This window comes from Carassius gibelio, chromosome A21, assembly GCF_023724105.1.
Source record: "Carassius gibelio isolate Cgi1373 ecotype wild population from Czech Republic chromosome A21, carGib1.2-hapl.c, whole genome shotgun sequence".
Taxonomy (NCBI): Eukaryota; Metazoa; Chordata; class Actinopteri; order Cypriniformes; family Cyprinidae; genus Carassius; species Carassius gibelio.
In genome coordinates this window covers 4,769,407-4,795,961 of record NC_068391.1, presented here as the reverse complement: position 1 = coordinate 4,795,961, position 26,555 = coordinate 4,769,407, and the positions used below count along the sequence as shown (strand labels likewise).

Genomic DNA, 26,555 nt, shown 5'->3' with positions numbered 1-26,555 from the left:
GTTTGAGTCTGCGCGTCAGAAACGGAAGTGCTAAAAAACGCTAAAAATGGGCTTCACTTGTCTCAATTGAGTTCCAATGGGGTCGCTGTGTCCATTTCTTTTACTGTCTATGGAAAGAACACACTCTTAAAGAGAACAGTCAGTCTAGCTTAAGCACTCATAATTCCTCTTATGACCAATGCCCATACTTGGTATGTTAAATTATTCTCTCACTTGCATCGTTCGTAGTCTACATCTGCAGTTTGTTACTATTGATAAGGAAATTGGCGAGTTTCAGTCTAAAAAAATTTAACTTAAGTATAAACAAAGCCCGTTTCTGGCTGCCCCAAAACAGAATGTAAAACTGTCATCTGCGCCTTTTTTCAGTTGAGGAAGGAAGTACAACCTCTGTTGTTACAACCTCTGAAAATAGTGTTATGTAAGATTGTGGCTAATATTTACACAATATCCGAAAAAAAAATGAAAAGACTTATCAAGAACTACGTGACTTAAAGCTGCAGTAGGGAACTTTTGACGCTCTAGCGGTTAATAAACAGAACTGCTTGCGTCTTGCGGAAGAACATCGTAGCCGGAACTACTTCTCTCTGTTTATGTCTATGAAGAATCACAAAGGTACTGGATTACTCCGCCGCGGTACCCCCGAAGCAATCTAAAATAGTCTGAATATAAACACTAATTATAGGTGCACCCTAGTGATTCAGGACAAGCCAAAAACACGGTTTGGAAAATGGATTCATGGTGTACTCACTTATTATATACATTTTTCTACATTTTGAACACAAACAAAGTTACGTACCGCAGCTCTGATTGGTTATTTTTTACCGGGATCGATGGAGTTTCTGCAAATGGCAATAGGACCACTGGGAGGAGCCAGAGGAGCTTGATTTTTTTCACAGATTATCTATCTCATATTCTACTGTAAGGACATAATGACAGGTTTAATAAATATGTAAAAAAAAATTTTTTACAGGAGTTCCCTACAGCACCTTTAAATTTGGTTAATGAAATGTTTTATATGTACATGCCATTTGTTTATACAGGTATTTTGAATGCCATTTTTCATATTTTTATATTTGTTGCGATATGTATATGTTTGGACTAATTTTCCAGGATAATAATAATAAAAGAAATTAGTTCTTTTGAACAATTCGTTTCAAGGAACCTATTCAAAGCAAATCCTGCAAAACATTTACGCTATGAGGTAATATGCCAGCCTAGTTAAATGTAAATGATGTTCTATTTTGTTAATATATATATATATATATATATATATATATATATATATATATATATATATATATATATATATATATATATAATTTAGTTATATATATATTAATAAAATGCTGTTTTTTGAAACCAATTAGGCTACATGCATGTAAAATTGTAATACAGCTCGTTATGTTATATTCATAATATTGTCACCACAGGAACTTGTAATGCCGCATGGGTCTCATTACACCGGTATGATCTGCTTTTGAAGCAGCAACAGTCAAACGAATCATTCATTTTAAATGAGTCGTTTATGAGACAGTTATTACATGAGCGCGTATCGTCTGACCTCAGCAGGCGGTTACCTTTTTTTTTTTTTTTTTTTTTTTGGTTGACAATGGGAGTGATCTACTTCACTTTTTCATCATCTTGGCAGACTGACTGAAAAACTGTGCTCGGCTCGGTTCAACCGGTGCAACTGATTCAGTGAAAAGATTCCGCTAGTACGACTAATTCTATCTGACGAGATTTTGGAGTAAAAATCTGGAGTTGGACAGCAAATCATCATGGGGATCAAAACATTATTGTTTTTAGTTGTAATCGCACATATATGCATTGCCACCTTTAATGGTAAGTTTAGCCTACCTGACTTCACAAAATTATGTTTCATCAGAGCCCTTGAAGTGTGTTCTTTGAAGGGTGCCGAACATTACTGTCTCGTTTAAGCATTTGGAACTCCCTTGACGAAGGAAATTACTGACCTAAGGTTATCTTGACAACACTGCACATGCTTGCATCACTCAGCACTCCATCAGTTGTTGCAGATAACTTTAAATATTTCTTCTTATTATTATTATTTAATTAAAAAAATGTCTAATTGTGTATTTACTATTAAAGTTTTTCAAACTAAACTTGCGTACACGTCTTAAATTACATTTCCATTACTGACAAAAAATATTTTTTATTACATTAAAATAAAGACAAATTTAATTAGCATTACATTTGTATAATGCTTTAAAATGCATCGCAGTAGCTCCTAACTGAAAATCACTTGATCACAAACGGAAATCTACGGTGCCCCTAAAATGACTTGTTCAGTTTACTTAGTCTTGTCGTGGCCGTGAAATAATAACTCGTGGGAACGTGATAATATGTCGTGGCCACGAGATATAAATTTGTGGGAACATCATATTATGTCGTGGCCACGAGATCATTTTGTCGTGGTTACGACATCCTTATGTTGTGGCCTGGAGATGCTATGTTGAGGGAACAACATCCATTTCTCATGGCCACGACTTCTTATGTTGAGAGAACGATGTGTTTTTCTCGTGGCCACGAGTTTAATGTGTAAACAAACCTACGTGACCATAGCAACCCAGGATTAGGCCTATCAGAGACGGATTCATTCATATTTTATTTTGAATTAAGAAATTATTATATTATTTATACATATAAAATGTATGCATTTATGACATTTTATGTTAATATCGAGCATTTACAGTATGCTATTATTTACAAAAGTATTCAGAATGTTAAGTAAAGAGATCGAAATTGAAGCAAAAAAATGTATATAAACGAAAAAAACTAAACAAAAAAACAACAATATAAGGCTAATAATATTAATAATGTACACATATTACGTGGGAAGTACTATCAGTTAATGGACTTACAAGACTGTAGGATGGATAAAAAAAAGTTTTTATATTTTATTATGCACATGTCATATTTATGTATGATAAACTTCATTTGAATGCTGACGATCGCATGTAATACAGCCCAGTAGCCAGAGCAAATGGTTAATATAATAATTACTTAAATCAAAATAAAATATGAATGAATCCATTTCTGATAATCCTGGGTTTCTATAGTCACGCAGGTTTGTTTACGCATTAAACTCGTGGCCACGAGAAAAACATATTGTTCCCTCAACATAAGAAGTCGTGGCCACGAGAAATGGATGTTGTTCCCTCAACATAGCATCTCGAGGCCACGACATAAGGATGCCGTTACCTCGACAAAATGATCTCGTGGCCACGACATAATATGACATTCCCACGAGTTAATATGACGTTCCCACAAATCAATCTCCCGTGGCCACGACATATTATCACGTTCCCACGAGTTATTATTCAACCCGGTATCACGACAAGACGTGAAATAATCACGTTGGTCCACTTTGGAAAACGTGTAGATGTCACAGTTTAACAACCTCAGACGTGAATCTTACACGTTTGCGTTAACACGTTCCCGTGGAGAAATACCCGGATGTTCACTTATTTTACTCGCCATTGCTGTAAGCTCTGCCATAACGATCTATTTTAGTTTTCATTAAATCGAGAAAAATGGCGTTCTGTTGTATTGAAGACCACTGAGCAATTTTCTATTTAATTATTTAATATGTATAAACAATATTTTCAAGGTGAAAAGCATTCATTTGCCTTGTTCCATGCCGAAAAAACGTCTCAATGTCACATTTTTATTGAAGTAATGAGTAAAACGTCTATTTTTCTTGCTTCCCCCAGCTCCTCGTTTAGGTGAAAGCTAAACAATGTGTTATATCGACGTTAAACCATGTTAACCATAACCAGCAAAATATATTTTTTGCTGTGTATGGTAGAATACATTAATAGTGGATACCCTTGCCAAACGTGAGAACTACACGACAGAAAAAAAAATACCCGAACGCATCACGTGACGTCACCGTAATTTGCTAAAGTTTAATTTAAAGAAAACAAAACACTGAAATAACGTCACTGGAGTAATACTCTCAAATGTGAAATTTGCATGTTTTTTTTCAGCTGTGGAAATTCGGGGAAAATATCCGTTAATGCACGTTAATGATCCGCTTGCAACTAACGTTAGACATTCTCCTTACAAGTAGGTGGCGGTAATGCGCAAAATCGATGCGAGATTGCGTATCGCCAAATAAAGGCAGAACAAGAGGACTTCCTCCTCTTCGGACTTCATTAAGCAGGTAAGAGAGGCGTATTAATATAAGAGGCGTTGACAACAATATATACTAAAATGTAATTATATAAGGGCTATTGTCATTTGCGATATTAATATATTAAATAACTTATTTAATATTTTTATGGTGTTCTTTGGTCACTCAGTAAATGTCTTAATTTTCCAATAGACTTTTAACGTCAGCAATTTAGTTGTCTTTAGTTGCAATTAAGATGGCTGAGCAGGACATTGGTGCAGCAGAGGATGCTATGTTCCATGCAGACCTGCTTTTGGCTCAAATGAAAGTGAGTATCTTTAGTTATACAGCTCAATTTGCAAATGAATGGGATTCATACAGTGAGTAAAAATGGGAGAAAACCCACTGCTGATGTGTTTACATGTAATGTTGATTTTCTCTGGTGCAAGGAAAAACAAGATGAGAAAAGTGCCCCCCCCAACCGGGAGAGTAAATTTCAGTGGATTGAGAGAGACCGTGAAGGTCGTCCACTGCTGAAAAGAAAGAGCAGAAGCGGAAAAACGCGTATGCGTTCTTCAGCTACAGGTTGGTCGTCATCTGTATCCTACTGTATATTCTGAATAGGTGTGTGTGGAGCCAGGCTAGGTTGGTCTATGTCTTCTCTGGTTAAATCACCTGTAAATATAGCCTATAACTTCACTGCTTTTGATTGTTACATTCCCCACACATTCCAGGATGCCTATGCCCCCTTGCAAGTAATGTTTCCAAACAAACTTAGTCTGACCATTGCATCAAGGAGTGATGCAGTACGGTAGTTCTTTTTCTTTCTGGTAGAGTGTTATGTCTGATTTACTTACATGCACCAAACTGCAAAAGTATTTAAGGGAGACTTTACCCCAATATCTTTCAGTCCTGAATCCTTGTGACCCAGCTGAGGAGGTATCCATGGTGACAGAACAAAACATGTCTCAACACTTACTTGGTAGGATGACTCCATATTGACATTTTTTAATCAAATGAACCGTGTAAAATTATTGTTACTTCACTATATTGTAGCCAAGTAGTTTAATTTTTCCAGAACCACAATGGGGTCTTTGTAGAATCCATAAGGAGCTTTTTTTCATGTCCCTCTTTCAGACAGTGAGATGCAGAAACTGCAGGAGATTCTGGCAACAACTGTTGAAGCTTCAGATGGTCCTCCTTCAACATCATCATCATGGAGCTTGCGACAGTCTGCAGCCCAAGATGAGTGGCAGAAAGCAAGGCCCTACCACCTGGACTGCTTGTTGTTCTCCAGGGTGGTCAAGGAAAATAAATGCAGTCAGTGCTCATCTCCTGCCATTATTCGTTGCAGAGACTGCATGCCTGAAGAGTGGCTGTGTATGGAGTGTGATATAATTTGCCACAAAAAACTGGTACTCCATAACAGGGAGTCGTGCATTGATGGATTTTACCGGCCCATTCCGCCAACGGTGTGCTGTGTGAAAGAAAATGGCAGATGTACATTAAAAAATCAAGGTACTGCTCTGATTATTGTGTGTGTGTTGTAGTATTTACATTTCTCAATCAGACAATCCTTTAAGCTCTTTTCAAAATTTCTGCAATTTCTTTTTAGTTCGGCTGTTGCCTACAGTGAGACCTGACCGACTGTGCACCTGTGACCCAACAAACATCACAGAATCTGCTGGAAGAGTAACTATTTTGGTTTGCATAAATGGTAGGTAGGCTTTATTTTTTGGTTTTGCAGTTAAGGGTCACAAGATATTCATACGTTTGATTCTTTTTAGGTCGTTATGACTTGTACTTGCCCAATTTGGCGTGCAGAGTGTGTCTATCACAATGGACACCTGACAGAAGCGACCTCATAAGAAGTGGGTATTGGCCAGCATCTGTAAATTCTGAAACATTGTTTTCAGTGGATGTATTCAGCACATTTGAGGAGATGAAAACCGTTGCTCCGGGTTTGTCAAGACAAGGCTTTTTGCGGTTGTTAGAGCAGAGGACAGAGCAGTTTGGAAGGGTATGTTCTGTGTGGATGAAGATTTCCTTAATTAGAGACCATTGGCTATTTCATTTTACTTTTCTCTTAACTTTTTGCACATTTACAGAGCGGTAAAATACATGGAGATGCATTTCAAAGGAGCTTTGTGGAATACACTTTCTGCCAGTTTTTATGTGAGAAAATGGCAAATGTGGAGCACTTCACCTGCCCAGCATGTACACCCAACATGCTTGCGGTTTCTGCAGACGGCAACAGAAAACTGTACAGGTTTCAACACTCTAAAGGGTAATGCAAGGCAAGATGCCACACTACATGGCTTTGCTGTACAGTATACACTGCACAACATCACTCTGTGACAGGGGCACTACATCATAGTAGCTCATGTTATCACAACACAGACGCTTCTATTTCTAATGAGATAATTATTCAAAGTTCCATGATCTGCTGTACTTGTTTCTGCTTCCTCCCTGGTTTCCTCTTTTGCTGTCATTGGCCATTACTCTGCACCATTTTATAGAATTGTCATACATCACCACACTACAACAACATGACACATTTGATACCAGATATAAATATAAATTTGCCACACTTTAAAATCCAGTACGAAGAACCATGTGGTGATAATTTTGTATTTTGCAGCTGTGCGCCTTGCTTAAGTTGTTTTACAACTTTTAAAACCTACTGAACAAATGGTTTCTGCCACTGAATATGCCTTTTTTCTGCTTTCATTGAGGTCAGAGGAACCATACTTTGAGGGCATCTTCATTGCCAAAGATGTGGACGTATCCTCTTTCGTTGAAGAAATCAGGAGTAAAGCGAAAAGTGTTAGTAATTCAGAATTTGTAGCCCTGCTGTGTAAATGCAGTATTTTTGTCATCTAATATATCTATAATTTTTTTTCATGCAGACTCCAGGAAAAGGCACTTGTGGTGCTACTCAGTGGTCTGCTGCCAGGGAGACTGCCAGAAGAGCTAGCAAACTTGATGAAGAGGGTCTTGAGGTAGCTGTTTGCAGGCATGGGGTGATATTAAAGGGTCTCAACATGTACAGGGGGGAGATCTTTGCGTATCCCCTATTCCTGCAGAAGGAGCTTCAGGCAGCCACAAACATACATTTCTACTGCACTGACATCTCATGCAAGTACTGGCCCTATCTTCAGAAGATGTCAGTCTCTATGCCTGAACTGAGCCCTCTTCTTCAAATGAGACCATTTCTGTCAGTCATGCACGCCAAGGCCCATTCAACTAAGTGTGAGGTATTGTCTTTATTATACTATTTACTATTTTTATTTAATTTAATTATTGATAATGGGAATGCACAATTTATGTCTTTGCAAAACTGAGATTGGTGCATCCCTAACCAATAACTTTTTCACACATTTGTTAGATTGTCTGGAGTGGTAGGAATCAGGAGGGTGCTGGCGCAACTGCAGGGGAAGAGGTGGAAATGGTGAACAGTTTCCTCTCTCGTTGTGCTCTCACAACGAAGTACATGACCAAACCTGGTATGTGATTCTCCTTTATTACATTAATACAAATGTTTTGTTCTTTCAGCTATTCTTTCATTAGTCTTTCATTCTTTATACAAAAATACAGAAGAGAAACCTTTATTTTAATTAAATTTGAATAGGCCATCCAGTAACATTTGAATATGTTTTCTAAAAGCTCGCAATGACATGCTGACTGTACATGCAATTGGGTGGAATAGACGCAAGCATGATGGCCTTCATCTTGCATTGTCCAACAGATATGTCAAGGTATTGACCATATTACACAGAATTAATCTGGTCCAAGATGGCAAAGGCAATTGTTTGTTTGCATTTTTATTGAAGACCGTCCGAAAGGCTGAGGCTGAGTCCCAGAGGCTGGAGAACTTGAGCCGTGAACTTGGGTGTCCTGAGAACATGGTCCAGCAGTGGGTACATGACGTCAGACAGTGGGCCACTGATGGTACAGTATTGACGTTATAAATAATAGGCTGTTTACAGTTACAGCATAGTGTGCTCGACAGTGTTGAGGACGTGTTACTGTAATTACATTACTTTATTTTGTAACACATTACGTTCCTAAATGAATATCATATTTAAGGTGTTTTAGCCACTGTTGCAAACTGCACATACAGCATAGTGCTAATGGATATAGTGCCATTGATGCACTGTCAGGTAGATTTTATCAGAAATGTAAATTGACCTTTCCAAAGTGGTTATTTATTCATGCTTTTGTCTCCTCCCAAGATTCTATAGATGTCAGACAGGATGACCAACATAGCCTTCAGCGGTCGATAGAGCACATATGTATGGGTGTCTATCAAAAAAAAGCAAGCCTTTATAATCAGACAGGTATGTTGTTGAATTATCTATTTTATTTACATGACTTGTGAATCTCTTGTCTAGATTTTATGTTTCTGTCATGTGTTTGGAAATTATAGACAGCAACAAGATTCGACAAATGCGGCGACGGAAACTGGGGGAAGAGAAAAGGAAACTCTTTGAAGCAATCAAACGATACAATGAGCAGGTGCCAGAGGAGGAGGGCATAAATGAGCAGATGGTGGAGAGCCGACTCTCTATGGTGGGCCATGGCAGTGGGGAGGACAGTCTAATATGGCCATGGGAGGTTCACAGCGCTGGTATGGAACAACTTCTGTGAGGGAGAGGGATTACATTGAGCAAACAGATGTTGACGCAGCTTAATGGGCATGTATGCTATACAACTATATTGCAGCTTACAGGTCAATCCTGTTGACTGGCTCATTTGTATGACTTTAGAATCCACAAACATCCTCACTAAGAAGAAGATTTTCGATGCATACATGTCAAAGATGCGGCTGCAAGAAGAGAAGATCCTAATTCTTAGGGAGATGAGACAGCACTGCACCTACCTCAGAGGGCTGGCTGATGGCATTAGGAAGCTGATTGCAGAAATGTCTGGAGGAAACCGTGGTAAGAACATGGGGTTAACACTGAAGTGCCGTTTTTATTATTTATTTATTACTTATTCTTATTATTTATCTATTTATTTATCTACTTGAACTTTGGTTGCTGCTTAGTCTATGTATTGTGGCCTGTGTATTTTTTGTTTTGGTGCCCAAATGCAATATGATGTCATTGACAGTGTTTCTGAATGCTTGATTAAGTGTTGTCTTGTTGATATGACTGGTAGGCTAAAATTGAATTGCCCTACGGGGATAAATAAAGTTAACTGAATTGAATGTTACAATGCTGTTCAGATATGGAAATGTATGTTGGCTATCTCAACTGGGTCAAGTTAAGGGTCTAAACAGGTAAGAATTAATGTGTGCCTTTTTCATTTTATATTTCCTCCTAGGCAGTTTAACTGACGAGGGGCATTGTGGGCTACAGTGTCTTCTACAGGAAAGGCTTGCTGATGTGGAGGAGAAGATTAAAGTCGTTTCCTCAAGATACAGCTTGGCTTTAGGACCTCTATTCCCTGAAGACTGGTCTGAGGAGATACCGGAGATACCGGATGAGAATAAAGGACTTGAATACGAGAGCTCAGAGTACAGTGATTTGGAAGATGTCTAACTAATTTGTGAATTGACATGTGTTTTTGCATTTGCTTGCCGGTTTTTTTTTTTTTGTTTGGAGGGTGTGGTTTTGGACATACCCTTTTTCAATAGATAGTCTCCCTTATTTAATTTACATAAATACCATTGCCTTTATTGTGATGAATAAACTAGCAAAATTATTTCTGTGTCAGATGAAGAGTCCCCACCCACCAGCCCTGTAACTGATCAAATTAATGTACTTGGTACTAACTCTATAAATAAAAGCTGACGTATAGTGATCTTTCTGCTGTTATTCTTTATCTGCTTTGTATGCTAGGCTTTATTGTTCCTGCTGCACCACATTCTCACACAGTCTCTCATAGTCTGACAGTTAGTTGTTGAATGACTACCTCCAAGACTACTTTATGGATATTATAGCAACTACAAACCCTATTCCATAAAAAGTAAGTTGTGAGTAAAAAAGGAATGGAATAATTTACAAATCTCATAAACTTATATTTTATTCATAATAGAATATAGATAACATATCAAATGTTGAAAATGAGACATTTTAAAATGTCATGCCAAATATTGGCTCATTTTGGATTTCATTGGATTTCCAAAAAAGTTGGTACCGGTAGCAATAAGAGGCCAGAAAAGTTAGCTGGAGGACCAATTTATTAAGTCAATTGGCAACATGATTGGGTATAAAAAGAGCCTCTCAGAGTGGCAGTGTCTCTCAGAAAACATTGTCGGTGAACACAATCCACCGTGCCATTCACTGGTGCTGGCTAAAACTCTATAGGTCAAAAAAGAAGCCATATTTAAGCACAGGTGTTTTCTCTGGGCCAAGGCTAATTTAAAATGGACTGTGGCAAAGTGGAAAACTTCTGTGGTTAGATGAATCAAAATATAAAGTTATTTTTGTAAGACTGGGATGCCATGTCATCCGGACTAAAGAGGACAAGGACAACCCAAGTTGTTTTCAGTGCTCAGTTCAGAAGCCTGCATCTCTGATGGTATGGGGTTTCATGAGTGTGTGTGGCATGGGCAGCTTACACATCTGGAAAGACACCATCAATGCTGAAAGGTATATCCAAGTTCTAGAACAACATCTCTTTTAGGGAAGACCTTGCATTTTCCAACATGACAATGTCAGACCACATACTGCATCAATTACAACATCATGGCTGTGTAGAAGAAGGATCCGATACTGAAATGACCAGCCTGCAGTCCAGATCTTACACCCATAGAAAACATTTGGTGCTTCATAAAGAGGAAGATGCGACAAAGAAGACCTAAGACAGTTGAGCAACTAGAAGCCTGTATTAGTCTAGAATGGCAAAACATTCCTATTCCTAAACCTGAGCAACTTGTCTCCTCAGTCCCCAGACATTTGCAGACTGTTAGAAAAAGAAGAGACGATGCAACACAGTGGGAAACATGGACTTGTCCCAACTTATTTGGAATGTGTAGCCCTCATGAAATCCAAAATTATATGTTCTCTATATTCTATTTTGAATGAAATATAAGTTTGAGATCTGTAAATTATTCCATCCCTTTTTTACTCCCAATTTCTACAGTGCCCCAACTTTGTTGGAATCGGGTTTGTACATCAGTCTAATATATAATGCTGTTTTTGTTTAAGCTCATCCAACTGCAGACGTGTTCGGTGAAAGGATTCTGTATTATTTTGTGCCTCTTATTAATGCAACATAAGTCATATGTGCTTCAAAAATAAAATAAAATCTGTGTGCAATTAATTATCTGCCACAGACCCACCCAGTTTTGCATTGACTTTGCATTGTTCCTTCACATTTACTATTCAGACTGTTAGATTTTGGTTAAATTGACATTAGGAAATGTTGGCATGGGACATTTATTGATACAGGGGTTGGTGACAAATTTGATTTGTGAAATGTGAGACCCCTAGCTGGTTCTGAGTTCACAGAAGGCAGAGCCACAAATCTGAAAAAATAGATTTAGGGTGTAAAACGGTCTATGAATGAATGAGGTGTGATTTCGACTTGCTCCCTTGTTTTGTATCATATGTAACGGTTTAATGCAACATTTCATTGTTCAGTTAGAAATGGTAAACCTATAAGTTTAATACCCATAAAATGCATATGGTTCAAACAGGCCTTTATATTGGTCACACCAGATGATATGGACTACCTTTGCCATCTTTAAAATATGCCATTTAAGATAACAAGGAACTTTTAAATTAAACAAATAAGTGTGTCTTTATTCTCTATATCACATATGTTTCCATTGCTGATATGAGGCCTGTTTGACCCATGCCGTTCATAGGCTCGATATTAAGCTTAGACCTAGGGTTGACATTTCTAACAAGAAGACCTCATAGAATGATGAAATTTGTTATATAATGTCCCACTATGATGTAAAGGGAGAGATGTGAAGTTACACCTTGCACAATCTCAGACTCTGTAGCACCCGTAGGAATGTAATTTTCCCACGCTTTGGTTCCGCCTCCTGGCAACGCACAAGCAGTTAGAGGTCTCAAATTTGACAAATAATTGTGTATTTATGTCCTGTATAACGTATGTTTCATAGGCTGATATGTGAAGAAATTACTGACATGACCCTTAAGACCAACAAGAGATTTGACCCTTTTATTGAGGTCACACAATGTTTATTTTCCTTAGCTTAACACGTTGACAGAATGTGTTGTATGTGAAAGTGCATAAAAGAGTCAGTCCAACGAAGGCATTATAACAACGGTTTATTAAACACTCACACAGACACACACACACACACTACATAAGGAAGGAATCCTCCTCCACCCAGGTGCTTCTCCATTTTTTTCCACTGAAATGAAAACAGAGAACATATGCATGTTATGTGTAACAAGTATTTGTTTTAAGAGTTCAAGAACTTACAAAACTACTTAAAAAAAAGAAGGGTGTTGTCATTTGACACATTTGATTCATTATCACTTACATGGTGACAAAAATGGCTGAATGTTATGTAAAAAACATGGATAAGTATTACATACTTTGTCAAGCTTTTTTACTAAGTAGAGTGCAATTTTATAAACACTACAGAAAGAGATAAACTGAAATAAAATCTTATAATCATCCCGAAATATTTATCCAATATAACTTTGTGTAGCCCACATTTTTTTATATATGTTGGCTAATGAATTAATAACTTGGGGCCTTTGAGAAAAAATAATAAACTGGTAATAATGTTTACCAGTGTTGGGGAGTCGTGAACTACAAACAGTTAAATTATTAATTTGACTGAATTTGCTGTAGCTTCCTAGTAGTTCAAATGCATTCTTATTTGTATATTAATTCAAATACTTAAATTAAATTTTTGCCATTTTTGTGTATTTAACTACTGAAACTACCAACAAATTAGGGCCATAAAAAGAAAGGAATGATTATGCGAAAATGCTGTATGGCACAACACTAGCGAATGTGAAACTTTGCCCCGTGACTTGGATCCGCTCTAAAATGTCATGGGTACTTACTTGACCCATGATACATCTTTCATGAAACTCATGCTGGTAGTTTTTGTGTAATCCTGCTTAAAGACAAACAAACAGCACTGAAAACAAAAAGGAGGTAAAGAGTAAAGATTTCCATGCATACCATAAACTGCAAGGGTGCCATTTCAGAAGGTATTCCTTCCTTCCCTAATGAAAACAGAATATTAAGTTAGTTTGATTGTTGTCAATACTGCCAGCTACACAACTAAGGAATTCAGACCCCTTTCACTATTTTCACATTTTTTGTTCTGCTGCAGCCTTGTGTTAAAATAGTTTAATATAATTTCCCCCCTCAATCTACACACAAAACCCCCTAATGATGAAGCAAAAGTGTTAAAAAACCTAATAACTGTAAGAAACGTAATCTGTAGGTCTACAATTAAAGTACATTAGTTAAGTAGGCTTATACGTGAAATAACTAACAATACACTTTCATAAATAAAAGCCTCTTTATTTTGGACTGTATTTTGAGTTGTCTACATATAGTATATACAATAACCTGTTCTTCATTGCACGTCTTGTAAATTTCTGTTCACCCAAATATTTATGTAAGTATCTCTGTACATTTCTGTTCACCTAAAGAAGCATTAGTCTAATACTTCTGTACACAATTAGATTATATATATACATATATATTCAGATTTCTTCTTGTGTTTGTATTATGATAATAATGGCACTCTGCATGGAGCGACCTGTTTTACATTTCACTGCTGATTATATATTCTCTATATAACTGTGTATGTGACAAATAAAATCTTGAACCACAAATGTAAAACATATGTGAAATAATAGTGGAAAATAATATGTCATATCATTATGTGCAATGTAGATAAGTCTTGTGTGTTAATAAGTTCAGTTCTAACCTTGCATTAACATCCATTCTTTAATGTTCTACTGCCTAGTTTTTATCCATATCAGGTAATGGCTGACCAACCTCTTTAACTCGTTCCTTCAAAATATCTCCCTTGAATACTTCCTGGCTGCTGTGAGAGCAATCTGAAATACACAATTTGTTTTTGGTGAAATGTCCATTAATTTTCCAATGTAAAACAACCACTAGATTGTTTGTCTCAAAAATAAATTAGATACATGTTTGTAAAAACATATACACCCACCATTATTTTTCTTCCTCTTGTTTCCTCCAGGAGCAGGGATGGCAAGATTATGAGCTGGGGGGGTAGGAATGGGAAGAGTAGAAGCTGGAGTGGTAGGAATGGGAAGAGTATGAGCTGGAGGGGTAGGAATGGGAAGAGTATGAGCTGGAGGGGTAGGAATGGGAAGAGTAGAAGCTGAAGTGGTAGGAATGGGAAGAGTAGAAGCTGGAGGGGTAGGAATGGGAAGAGTATGAGCTGGAGGGGTAGGAATGGGAAGAGTAGAAGCTGAAGTGGTAGGAATGGGAAGAGTAGAAGCTGGAGGGGTAGGAATGGGAAGAGTAGGAGCTGGAGGGGTAGGAATGGGAAGAGTAGAAGCTGGAGTGGTAGGAATGGAAAGAGTAGGAGCTGGAGTGGTAGGAATGGAAAGAGTAGGAGCTGGAGGGGTAGGAATGGGAAGAGTAGAAGCTGGAGTGGTAGGAATGGGAAGAGTATGAGCTGGAGGGGTAGGAATGGGAAGAGTAGAAGCTGAAGTGGTAGGAATGGGAAGAGTAGAAGCTGGAGGGGTAGGAATGGGAAGAGTATGAGCTGGAGGGGTAGGAATGGGAAGAGTAGAAGCTGAAGTGGTAGGAATGGGAAGAGTAGAAGCTGGAGGGGTAGGAATGGGAAGAGTAGGAGCTGGAGGGGTAGGAATGGGAAGAGTAGAAGCTGGAGTGGTAGGAATGGAAAGAGTAGGAGCTGGAGTGGTAGGAATGGAAAGAGTAGGAGCTGGAGGGGTAGGAATGGGAAGAGTAGAAGCTGAAGTGGTAGGAATGGGAAGAGTAGAAGCTGGAGGGGTAGGAATGGGAAGAGTAGAAGCTGGAGGGGTAGGAATGGGAAGAGTAGGAGCTGGAGGGGTAGGAATGGGAAGAGTAGAAGCTGGAGTGGTAGGAATGGAAAGAGTAGGAGCTGGAGTGGTAGGAATGGAAAGAGTAGAGACTGGAGGGGTAGGAATGGAAAGAGTAGGGGCTGGAGTGGTAGGAATGGGAAGAGTAGAAGCTGGAGTGGTAGGAAAGGAAAGAGTAGAGACTGGAGGGGTAGGAATGGAAAGAGTAGGAGCTGGAGTGGTAGGAATGGAAAGAGTAGAGACTGGAAGGGTAGGAATGGAAAGAGAAGGGGCTGGAGTGGTAGAAATGGGAAGAGTAGGAGCTGGAGTGGTAGAAATGGGAAGAGTAGGAGCTGGAGTGGTAGAAATGGGAAGAGTAGGAGCTGGAGTGGTAGGAATGGGGAGAGTAGGAGCTGGAGTGGTAGGAATGGGGAGAGTAGGAGCTGGAGTGGTAGGAAAGGAAAGAGTAGGGGCTGGAAGGGTAGGAATGGAAAGGGTAGGCGCTGGAGGGGTAGGACTGGCAAGATTAGGAGCTGAAGGGGAAGGAATGGGAAGAGCAGGGGCTCCATAATAACCTAAAAGCAACCAGTAATACAAAATTTGGAATTATAAACAGCATCTAGGGTGGAATATCAGTACATTATGTAACTATGCAACACTTACTTGATGTGGCCAGTGAGTTGTCTACAGGAGGCTGTGGGATCTCTGCTGCTGAGGCTGCTACTTTCTCTGACTGACTCCAACCTAGTATTAACAGAAGTCAAACAAAAAAATAAATTAAATAACACCATATAATTAAAGGGTTTAATTGATTTCAATATGGCATGACTGCTATAAAAAAAACGTACTATTTATCTAATGATGTCTTGTTTTACATTAACATACAACAATACCTTGCACAACAAATTCAAACAACGCCTCCATCCTCTTTAGGCAGGCAGATGCTGATTCAGTGACTTTACATCTGGGCAGAAGAACCTCACAGGTCCATGATTTAGTTCCAGGGCGGGATATAAATAACACACCCCTGGAGCCAAGGGCCTGAAACCTTTCCAGCTTCCAACAAGAGTAAAGCAAAATCTACATTATTTCTGAACATTTATGGTAAATTTCAGAGTCAGTTAAAGGAAGTTCTTAGTATACTAACATAATGACATATGCTGCATGTATACATATTCATAAGAACTATTTCGCTGCAACAACAGTCTTTAGAATTTTGGGATCAGCAATTAGAAGCTTTACACAGAGATTTTTTATTAAGAAGATGTGTCAATAAGTGTAAACCTAAAACTAAAAGATAGAGGTGTTTGATTACTTATGTATGCGAGCCAAAAAAATAAAAATAATAATAGTCTGTAACATACCAACAAAGAAGCGTCATCCATCAGGTGGGATGAAGTGTTATTCTTTTTCTGGGCCTGGGCCCATGTCTCTGATTTCAAATCAAATCTTTCTATTTTTTTTTTCAAACGCAGATTGTGGGGCTGCACTGCTTTGCAGTACTTGCACGTCTTGCAAGCCACATTGAGTGGCATAGAACAAGAAGCACATTTCTTAGTAGTTGAACCAGGTCCTGGCATATCTGTATGGAAAGAGACATAAATTCATAATAATAATAATACAATGAAATGATATAAAAATTGGCAAATTTTTCTGGTCTTTGGCTGGTAAGACACGAACATCAGGGCACGGTGTCTCAGGCAATTTTCATTTTATTGTTTGGGGGTGGGGGGGGGTCAAATTAAATATGGCACTATACCTAACAGCATAGTTAATAACAACTTGAACTTATATAGCGCCTTTCATTGTACCTAAGTTTGCTTAACAAATGGTGGGGGGTGGGGGGTTAGTCTATAACTCAAATAATCATTTTGATGATGAGTTTATAGACTACTTTCTACTTAAAAGGGATTGTTAAAGTTAGCCCAATTAGCAATACAAGAGACACTATACATAGCCAATCATAGAACATTTTTGATGTGCCCAATTGATCAGTTTTAAACAAGCGCTCTGATCAAATAAATTGAAATGTTTAAAATGATTAACTGATAATATATTTAAGTTGAACTGATTGATGAAATTATGGTAACACTTTAGTTTAGGGAATAAGCATTAGCAATTAACAAATAACTAATGTGTCTGTAATAAGGCCTGCATTAAGCAACATTATTCATTTATTAGGCCTGTATTCACCAATATCCATATTCTCATTGAATAGTCCATTTATTCTTTGTAAATCCTTAATAACCCAAATAATTAAGGTTACATTTAGGTCAACATAGAAATTTTATAGCTTTGGCTATAATATGTTATATATAACTATATATAGAGTGACCAAAGAACACCATACAAATATTAAATAAGTTATTTAATACATTAATATTGCAAATGGCAATAGCTCTTATATAATTACATTGTTGTGCATATTGTTGTCAACGCGTCTTACCTGCTTGATGAAGTCCGAAAAGGAGGAAGTCGTGGTTGCAAGCGGGAATATAACGTCATCATTAACGGGCATTGACGGGTATTTTCCCAGAATTTCCACAGCTGGATGCAAGCATACAAGGTTCACATTTGAGAGTATTAATCATGTGAATTTTTTAATTTTTTTTTTAATTTTTTTTTTTAATTTCTTTTTTAAACTAAATTTTAGCAAATTATGGTGACGTCACGTGACGTATTACATTCGGGTATTTTTTAAAATCTTTCTATCGTGTTGTTCTCACGTTTGGGAAGGGTATGCGCTATTAATGTATTACCATACACAGCAAAAAAAAAAAAAAAAAAAAAAAAAAAAATATATATATATATATATATAATAATAATCTTCAGGTGCTGGAGTTAATTGTTTCCCGTAGTTCCAACAAAAGAATTTTTAAGAACGAGATTTAATGTTGGGGATTCAAATTTATGTCAAATATGTAAGGTAGAGATAGAAACGGTTGAACACTTGTTTTTTCAATGCAGTTTGGTAAACAAATTTTTGAATGATGCATTGAGATGGATGCAACAAAGAATACCTGTAAGGTTGATACTGTCGTGGGAATTTATTAAATTTGGGCTATTAATAAAGGATAAAAAGGTATCCTATGTTATTAATAATGTGTTGCTTTTGCTGAAATTTTATATACACAAATGTAAATTTTTCAAAATCCCTCCAAAATTAGTGGTTTTTAAGGAGGAGTTTAAAGTATATTTGGAGACCGTGAGAAGGATGAAAAGTCCTAAAGCAGTGTATTTGTACTCCTTATTGGAAGACTTTGATTTTATAAATTGAATATTGTCCTACTCCCCTACTTTATATATTTATTTGTTCATTTAATTTTATTTGTATTTTATTTAAATTTTTTCTTTTTCTTTTAGTTTTATTTTCACCTAGGCTTCAACTTTTCTTGCCTGCTGATGTGAATATGTATATTGTGTTGTAATATTTGTATGTACGCTCAGGTTTGATTGTAAATCTGAAACTTCGAATGCCTTTTTTTGTTAAGGTTCAATAAAAAAAAAAAAAAAATAAAAAAAATAAAATAATAAAAATTGTTTCCCGTAGTTGCTAAGCAACGAAAGGTTAAGTATTTAAAAGGTTATGGTTAACATGGTTTAACGTTGATATAACATGTTGTTTAGCTTTCAGGAGCTGGAGGAAGCAATAAAGATAGACGTTTTACTCATTACTTCAATAAAAATGTGACATTTAGACGTTTTTTTTCGGCATGGAACAAGGCAAATGAATGCTTTTCACCTTGAAAATATTGTTTTTTACATTTTAAATAATTAAATAGAAAATTTCTCAGTGATCGTCAATACAACAGAATGCCATTTTTCTCGATTTAATGAAAACTAAAATAGATCGTTATGGCAGAGCTTACAGCAATGGCGAGTAAAATAAGTGAACATCCGGGTATTTCTCCACGGGAACGTGTTAACGCAAACGTGTAAGATTCACGTCTGAGGTTGTTAAACTGTGACATCTACACGTTTTCCAAAGTGGACCAACGTGATTATTTCACGTCTTGTCGTGATACCGGGTTGTATTATTTCGTGGCCACGACAAGACTAAGCAAACCGAACAAGTCACTTTACGGGCACCGTACTGTTGTATGTATTACGTTTATTAATTTATTTTAAATGTGGGCCCTATTTATATTATTTAATGTTAAATATGCTAATTAATTTGTAATTACTTAATTAATTACTTTGGTTTCGCAGATTTTTAGCTTATTACATTTTTTCACATATCTGTGCACATTTTCTATGTAGCCTACATTCATTTTGCTGCATGAATTGTTTATGTGAATATTTGACATGAAGTTATTATTCACGTTTGCAATTGTCATGTTTTTAGGGGTTAATTGTAATATTATGGTTAGTATTGATGGGGCCCATTTTCATTATCTTGCCTAGGGCCCCAAAAACCGCACGTCCTGATTTTGCCAAGTCCGATGTGTTCCTAGGTCAACATATTTTGTTGACCCTGGAACAACATTTTACTCCAAAAATATATTCTTAACCATATCCCTACACCTAAACCTAACCTTAACCATGAGTAATCCCTAAAATCAGAGGAAATGATAGATGAATGACACTGATGTACAAGCACCAAACACTGATTTTAAGCATAAACTTCACAAAATCTATAAACTGGTTCTTCAAATCTGATTGGTTAATCACAATGTTGTTCCAGGGTCAACAACGATGTTGTCCCAGGAACATGTCTCACTTGGTAAAATCAGGTTAGGCCCAAAAACCCATGGGCTGGCACTGGCTCTTTTTCTTTTCACTCTTGTTTCCTTGTTCAGTGCTTGCTTTTCCAAATGTTGTGGTCGTTTCATGTAAATCAGGGCGGTCTTGTGTCATCACTGGCTCACTGGTTTTAGATTGACAGCTCCAGAACTAGTGGAACTAGTGGACCAAGATGACACCTAAGCCTGCCCTGATTTGCATTAAACACTTTTGGAAACATTAAACAACATTTGGAAAAGCAAGCACAGAACATGAAAACAAGAAAAACTGCAAATGTCTGAGAGCACAAAAAAATTTATATATCCAAAGAAAGTAATATAAGTCAGATCATTTTCCATTAATATGTAGGATTCTGGTTTCACCCCAGAATCATTTAAGAACCTGCATGAAATGAATAGAGATCCAATTAAGAGATGTGCTGCTAATAGCGCTAACAGGAAATTACTTCACTTAACGTCATAATCAAGGTCACTTAGCAAATGAGACCCAGTTATCTTTAGTAGCTTGTGTGTTTTCACTGATGGTGTTTTGGCCTGTTTGGTTGCAGAGAGCTCTGTGAGTAACTTTGAACAGACTGATGGGCCAGTTGATGACAAGAAGTCTTCAAACCAGACGTTTAATGAATTTGGTTCAGGAGCACCAGGTACTTTTTCTGAAGCATCTCTTTACACTGAATAGTTGAAAGTTGCCTGTATCACATCCTGGCATAACCACATAGCCCTGGTAACTTTCAATAATAGTGATGTGCTTTTGTATGTTCATCTGCAGAGAAATTTATGGTAGGCAGTTTTGCTGCTATACCAGACATTTTGTCCTCTCGGGACCAAGCAGAGCTCAACTCCTCCTCATTGTCTATCTCAGACGAGGCTGATGATTTCCTCAAAGGTCTGCTGGTCACACGCATCATGCCCTCATTCTACATCATCATCATCCTCATTAGTTTGCCCCTGAATGCTTTGGCCTTGGTGACGTTCACATGTAAGATTCGAGAGAAGAAACCAGCTGTGATCTACATGTCTCACCTGGCGTGTGTGGACCTGCTCTTCACTCTTCTGCTGCCTCTGAAGATCCACTACCAGCTGAACGCTTCAGATTGGGTGTTCGGTGAGGCAGCGTGTCGTGTGATCAGTGCAGCTTACTACTGCTACATGTACTGCTCCATACTGCTGATGATGTGCATGAGTGTGGACAGGCTGCTGGCCGTGGTGTTTCCCATCCCCTCTCTGACCTGGAGGAGCGCAAGGAAAGCCACATACATATGTGTGCTGGTCTGGCTGCTGGCGATCGCTGGTACAGTGCCACTTCTCTCAATAAGACAAACATTCAAGATCAAGGATGTCGGCACCACCTGTCATGATGTGCTGATCTATGTCAATTCTGCAGATCGGCTGTACATGTACCTGTTCTTCATTCTCTCCTGCCTCTACTATTTTGCGCCATTAATCATCACCTTAGTTAGCTACTCCACCATCATATATGCGCTCTGTGTAAAGTCTGATCCTTTAGCTACATCGCCCTCATCTTCAGGCAGCCGAAGGAGAGCTGTGATTATGGCTATCGCTGTGCTGACTGAGTTTGTGTTGTGCTTTGCTCCATCCAATTGCATCCTGTGGTACCACTGTTATCTTTTAGCTACTGGGAACAACAGTGGCCAGGGAGATTCATCATATGCAGCTTACCTGTTGGCTGTGTGTTTGGGGAGCACAAGTGTTTTTCTGGACCCTCTGCTGTACTACTACGGCTCGTCTCAGAGCAGACAGAAGATCAGCTCTGTGTTTAGGAGGGAAAACACAACCTCATCATGTAACACACAGACCAAATCCACAGATGCTACTAAAAACAGGCTTTTGGTAAAGTGTGAAAAAAACTGATCATGTATTTTGTTTCCATATATTGCATTTTTCGGTATATTATATTATAAATGTATTATTCTGAATGTACATCTTGCATTAGTTGTTAAAATACTACTACTTGTTGTTTGTTTGACAAAAAGCAAAAGGGACATGTAACAGTTGACTAGTCATACATGTCTTTTGCAATACTTAGATATGGTTTTACTTCCCTTTTTTTCATGTTACATGTAATTTTTTTCACACTATCTTTGACTCATAGACTTCAGCAGGTTGTTTTAGCTATAATACTGTTAAGACTTCTAAATATAAATACAGTATCTGAACTCTGTGATTGTTCTTCAGTAATGTTGCTGTGGATGAAAAGTGGTACTATTGCGTGTGGTATCTAAAGCCTGTGATTATTGGATTATTCTTTAGGCATATTTCTTAACATCATGCTCATAAGCTATAATAAATGAATCCTGTTGTTATGTTTTGTTCACATTTGGATAAAATCTGATTGTTCTAAGCTGCTGATGATAAAAAGCACAACCATTCTTAAGCATTTTAGTAAATATGGCATTGCATGCAATCCATTCACACTTGTAAAACATAAGTTTACTTTCTCCAATTGCATTGGGACTATATTAATCTTTTTGGTTTTTAAGCTTTAACATAAATTGGGTTGGGGCATGGATGGCTGCGCATATAAAGTACAAACACTCACACAATCACATGCATCATTTTCTACTCTTGTTTAATGGATGTATAATGGCCACTAATGGTAATTGTGCAAAATCAATTATAAATTAATTTCATTCAGTCATTCCGAGTAAGAGGAGATACACCCAAATGAAACAACATCTTATATCATTCTTTTGTGATATGTGAAAGTGTCTTGTTTTTTTTTTTTTTGCTATGAGAACTAATATTTAATATTGGTAAACTGTTATTGAACACAAAATAACCCTAGCTAGTTTTAAATGTATTATCTATAATTTATATGTTGATTTAATGGTTATAGTTTGTGTTCATCAAAATCACACAACTTCATATTTAAAACAGCATTTCAACAGGAATGGCAAACATCACAGAACTCCTGAGGGTGATGCTCAACATATTCTGAAACACCTCTTTTCACTGGATAGTTATCATATCTTGGTATAAAAAAAGAGACAAACACAGAGCAGGTGTTGGTACATATAGAGATTCTGACGTTTGATGACATTAAAGTCTAGAGTTAGATCTGATCAGTGTAATAGAAACTTAATAATAGAATCTTGCTTTCTATTATTTTAGTGCATACATGTGGTAAGTACATCATTAACTAAAAGTACGCCTAATATGACTTTCATGGCTTGCTAATCTTCTTGAATTACTTTGTGAATTTGTACTAATTTCTAATTCTATACAGCACCATTCAAATTGGGGTGAAACAGACAAATTAAGTTTTTTTATTCATCCAGCCAGATAAAAAAAAAAAAAAAAAATTGTTAAATTACAATAGCAGTTCAATAGAATATTTTGTGACTTCTTGAGACAGTGGGAACAATACTGGTCTTCCAGGAAGTGGAGGGGGTGACCCATAATCTTTTGGGCCGTTTTGATGACCCTCTGGAGTGCCTTCCTCTCTGAAACTGTGCATCTGGAAAACCACACACAGATGCAGTATATGAGGATGCTCTCTATGGAGCAGCAGTAGAAGGACATAAACAGTTTTGTTATTTTTTCGTAAGAGTTCACAGAAAGTACAGTCTCTGGTGTGCCTTCTTGATGTTAGCAACTTGATGATGGTGTTGCTGGAGCGGGTGGGGGTGTAGTCATGGGTGTATAGGATGAAAAGAAGAGGACTTAGCACATAGCCCTGGGGAGAGCCGGTGCTGAGGCTAAGGCATGACGAGGGGTGTCGGTCTACCATCACCTTCTGCGGGCGATCAGACAGAAAGCCCTTAATCCACAGGCAGATGAAGTAAGATATTCCCAGGTCTAGCAGTTTGGTCACCAGTCTGTCAGGGAAGCTAAAGTCCACAAAGTGCAGCCGTGCGTAGCTCCCCCGTCACTCCAGGTGGCATTGAACCAAGTGGAGAGCCATGACGATGGCCTCCTCCGTGGACCTGTTGGCTCTATAGGCGAACTGGTAAGAATCGAAGCTGGGTGGGAGGGTTGAGACTATGTGGTTCCAGACCAGTAGTCATTCAGACAGCTGATGGTGTTCTTCTTTGGGATTGGGATGATTGTGGAGGTCTTCAGGCAGGATGGAACAACAGCCTGAGAGAGGGACTGGTTAAAGATCTTGGTGAAGACCCCTTCCGGCTGGCCCGCACAGTCCCTCAGCACCTGTCTCGAGACACCATCAGGACCAATAGCTTTCCTTGGGTTCACAGCCCTCAATTTGCGACACATCTCATGCTCCTCCACCATGAGCATGTGGCTGCTGTGGGCTGGTGGATGTGTTTTGGTGATCCCTGTTGGCTCCACCTCCAAAGCGGGCGAAGGGAAAGTGGTTCAGCTCCTCCGCCAGTGAGGTGTCAATGGCGGTGGCCTAGAGGTTGCTTGGTCTATAGTTGGTCATATGCTGGACCCTGCCACACCTGCCTGGGGTTGTTACTCTGGAAGCAGTCCTTGATCCTCCTCCTCTGGGCAGACTTCGCTTCTTTGACCCTCCTCTTCAGATCAGCCCCTGCAACACTATATAGCACCTGATCGTCTGACCTGAAGGCTGTGTCCCTCTCCCTGAGCAGGTGGAGCACCTTTTTTGTAATCCAGGGCTTTGTGTTGGGATAGATCGGATGTATTTGTCCACAGTGACAGTATCGGTGCAGGGCTTGATGTATTCCAACTCAAAAACAGCGCATCCACTACAAATGAGTCTAAATATCTAAATGCATATGTTTAATATAACTTTTGAATAATTACTTTATGTAATGTCAGAGTACTCGTACCCTGCACACATATTTACGTCGTTTATTTATTTATTTCTTATAAATTGTAATACGTACGTGGAAAACATCGTACGCAAGTTTCAGTGCCTTTTTTGTGCGAATGCGAAGTTTATACATCAGGGGCCTGAATCTAGCTTTTGTGCATAGGCTACAGTTTTAGGATGAAATCTAAGGAAAGTTTTATACGTGAGACCCCAGGCCCCTGTAGCATCTGCCTGAGAGGGGAAGTGCAAACAGGTTGTGTCCAGGGTGAGAGGGAAAAAAACACTTTTGTGGCCTTTTAGTAGTGTTGTGTAAGATTATTTTGCTATAGCTATGTCTCTAACTTCATTTCTAGGATGTTCGAAACATTCAAATTGAAATGTATGATGTAACCTTTTTTATTAAGATACCATTGATTCTAAAATTATAATCTCTTTTCTTACACAACAAATCATTTTACTTGTATTTCATCATCTATGTAAAGAAATGGGCTAAAGCTAAGATAAATTTCGATAATTTTATAAAAATAAATTTAACTGTAAGGTAGCCTAATATTTACACAATATTAGAAACAAAAATGCTGAAAAGAATTATCAAGAACTACGTCACTTAAATTTGGTTAATTCAATGTTTTAGGCTACATTTGCACCCCTGGGAAATATATTTTTCTTTACATATTTGTGTATACGTTTTTTTATACCATTTTGCATATTTTTATATTTGTTGCGAGATGAATATGTTTGTACTAATTTTGTAGGATAATAATAAAAATAAAAAATGGTTCTTTTTAAAAGTTCGTTTGAAGGAACCTATTCAACACATTCAGCAACACATTTACGTCATTACGTAATGCTAGCCTAGTTTAATGTTAACTGTGTTCTATTTTGTTTAATATATGTATATATATATATATATATATATATTATAATAGATAGCTGTTTATTGAAACAAATTGTACTACCTGCATTCAAAACTGTATTAGTAATATTTTCACCACTGGGACTTGTAATGCCGCATGGGTCTCATTACACCGGTATGATCTGCTTTTGAAGCAGCAACAGTCAAACGAATCATTCATTTTAAATGAGTCGTTTATGAGTCGCGTATCGTCTGACCTCAGCAGGCGTTTACCTTTTTTTTTTACCCAGCGTTTTTTTTTTTTTTTTTTTTTGGTTGACAATGTTGAGAGATCTACTTCAGTTTTTCATCATCTTGGCAGACTGACTGAAAAGCTGTGCTCAGCTCGGTTCAACCGGTTCAACTGATTCAGTGAAAAGATTCCGCTAAATCGGATGATTCTATCTGACTAGAGATTTTGGAGTAAAAATCTGGAGTTGAAAGGCAAATCATCATGGGGATCAAAACATTATTGTTTTTAGTTGTAATCGCCCATACATGCATTGCCACCTTTAATGGTAAGTATAGCCTACGTCACTTCAACTTTCATGTGAAAAGCTGGACCATATGTTATGTTCGATTATGTTATTAGATGCGATGTTAAAAGAAGAAAGGAAAAAAACGAAGAAAAAAAAGTTAAGGTAAAATCAAAGCCAATTAAAGTATCCAATAGATGTTGCATCCAAGGGATTGTTAGACAAACCAGGCAATGGGTTTATCCCAGATAGTAAAGTAGGCTATACACAGCGCGCAGGACGTGGCCCGGATTCATTTTTAATATCTACTTTACTGTTCATTAATCTTTCATTTAAAATTGATATGCAGACAAAACGTTTACTTTCATTTTAATTATACAGATATAAACATCTCATTATGATGAACGCATTTTTAAAGTAAAGAACTCACTTGATTAAATTGGCGTGAGAAATAAAAATTACACAACACTCTACAATATTAAGCAATTACAGCAAAAATAAAATGTATATATTGAAGATATATAGAAAGTATACATAACATTTAACGAAATTACCTTTGCATCTATTTA

General features: G+C 37.6%; 3 protein-coding genes across 10 annotated transcripts in view; 2 read left to right on the top strand and 1 right to left on the bottom strand.

Annotated features, from left to right (window-relative positions):
• Positions 1-1,587: 1,587 nt before the first annotated feature.
• The window catches only part of LOC127942361 (proteinase-activated receptor 1-like), a 30,004-nt gene continuing 5,036 nt past the window's right edge, over positions 1,588-26,555 (top strand). Inside the window, exons 1-3 of one of the 6 annotated variants that reach the window (XM_052538065.1) lie at positions 1,589-1,842; positions 20,405-20,500; positions 20,626-20,742. In XM_052538065.1, coding sequence (XP_052394025.1) covers positions 1,779-1,842; positions 20,405-20,500; positions 20,626-20,742 — 277 coding nt within the window. In that variant the 5' untranslated portion in view covers positions 1,589-1,778. Of the gene's footprint in view, positions 1,847-20,404; positions 20,501-20,625; positions 22,192-25,794; positions 26,029-26,555 lie in introns of those variants that run through there. The other 5 variants (XM_052538063.1, XM_052538062.1, XM_052538061.1 and 2 more) reach the window with 5 other exon arrangements.
• Positions 3,349-9,943, top strand: LOC127942356 (uncharacterized). 2 transcript variants are annotated; one of them, XM_052538049.1, is made up of 17 exons: positions 3,349-4,186; positions 4,349-4,463; positions 4,585-4,720; positions 5,046-5,117; positions 5,273-5,653; positions 5,751-5,852; positions 5,923-6,155; positions 6,244-6,422; positions 6,871-6,961; positions 7,045-7,392; positions 7,524-7,641; positions 7,802-7,893; positions 7,969-8,086; positions 8,371-8,475; positions 8,565-8,765; positions 8,905-9,078; positions 9,464-9,943. In XM_052538049.1, exons 2-17 carry the CDS (start codon positions 4,392-4,394, stop codon positions 9,679-9,681), a joined length of 2,640 nt encoding a protein of 879 aa, XP_052394009.1. In that variant the 5' UTR covers positions 3,349-4,186; positions 4,349-4,391; the 3' UTR covers positions 9,682-9,943. The 2 variants fall into 2 exon arrangements, with proteins under 2 accessions (XP_052394009.1, XP_052394008.1); XM_052538048.1 differs by having other exon boundaries at positions 3,349-4,463.
• Positions 12,371-17,799, bottom strand: LOC127942357 (uncharacterized). 2 transcript variants are annotated; one of them, XM_052538050.1, is made up of 8 exons: positions 17,561-17,799; positions 16,479-16,696; positions 16,008-16,170; positions 15,778-15,858; positions 14,274-15,689; positions 14,093-14,154; positions 13,262-13,305; positions 12,371-12,473 (listed from the first exon to the last, which is right to left on the bottom strand). In XM_052538050.1, exons 2-8 carry the CDS (start codon positions 16,692-16,694, stop codon positions 12,422-12,424), a joined length of 2,034 nt encoding a protein of 677 aa, XP_052394010.1. In that variant the 5' UTR covers positions 16,695-16,696; positions 17,561-17,799; the 3' UTR covers positions 12,371-12,421. The 2 variants fall into 2 exon arrangements, 1 of the variants encoding a protein (XP_052394010.1); XR_008149289.1 differs by having other exon boundaries at positions 12,383-12,473; positions 14,022-14,154.

Coding starts and splice junctions, on each gene's coding strand:
- LOC127942357 (XM_052538050.1), bottom strand. CDS start 16,694: ATGCCAGGACCTGGTTCAACTACTAAGAAATGTGCTTCTTGTTCTATG. Junction 14,155..14,273: donor CAAGAGGAAGAAAAATAATG/GTGGGTGTATAT, acceptor TGTGTATTTCAG/ATTGCTCTCACAGCAGCCAG. Junction 12,474..13,261: donor TGGCACCCTTGCAGTTTATG/GTATGCATGGAA, acceptor TTTTCATTTCAG/TGGAAAAAAATGGAGAAGCA.
- LOC127942356 (XM_052538049.1), top strand. CDS start 4,392: ATGGCTGAGCAGGACATTGGTGCAGCAGAGGATGCTATGTTCCATGCA. Junction 6,156..6,243: donor GGACAGAGCAGTTTGGAAGG/GTATGTTCTGTG, acceptor GCACATTTACAG/AGCGGTAAAATACATGGAGA. Junction 8,476..8,564: donor AAGCCTTTATAATCAGACAG/GTATGTTGTTGA, acceptor TGGAAATTATAG/ACAGCAACAAGATTCGACAA.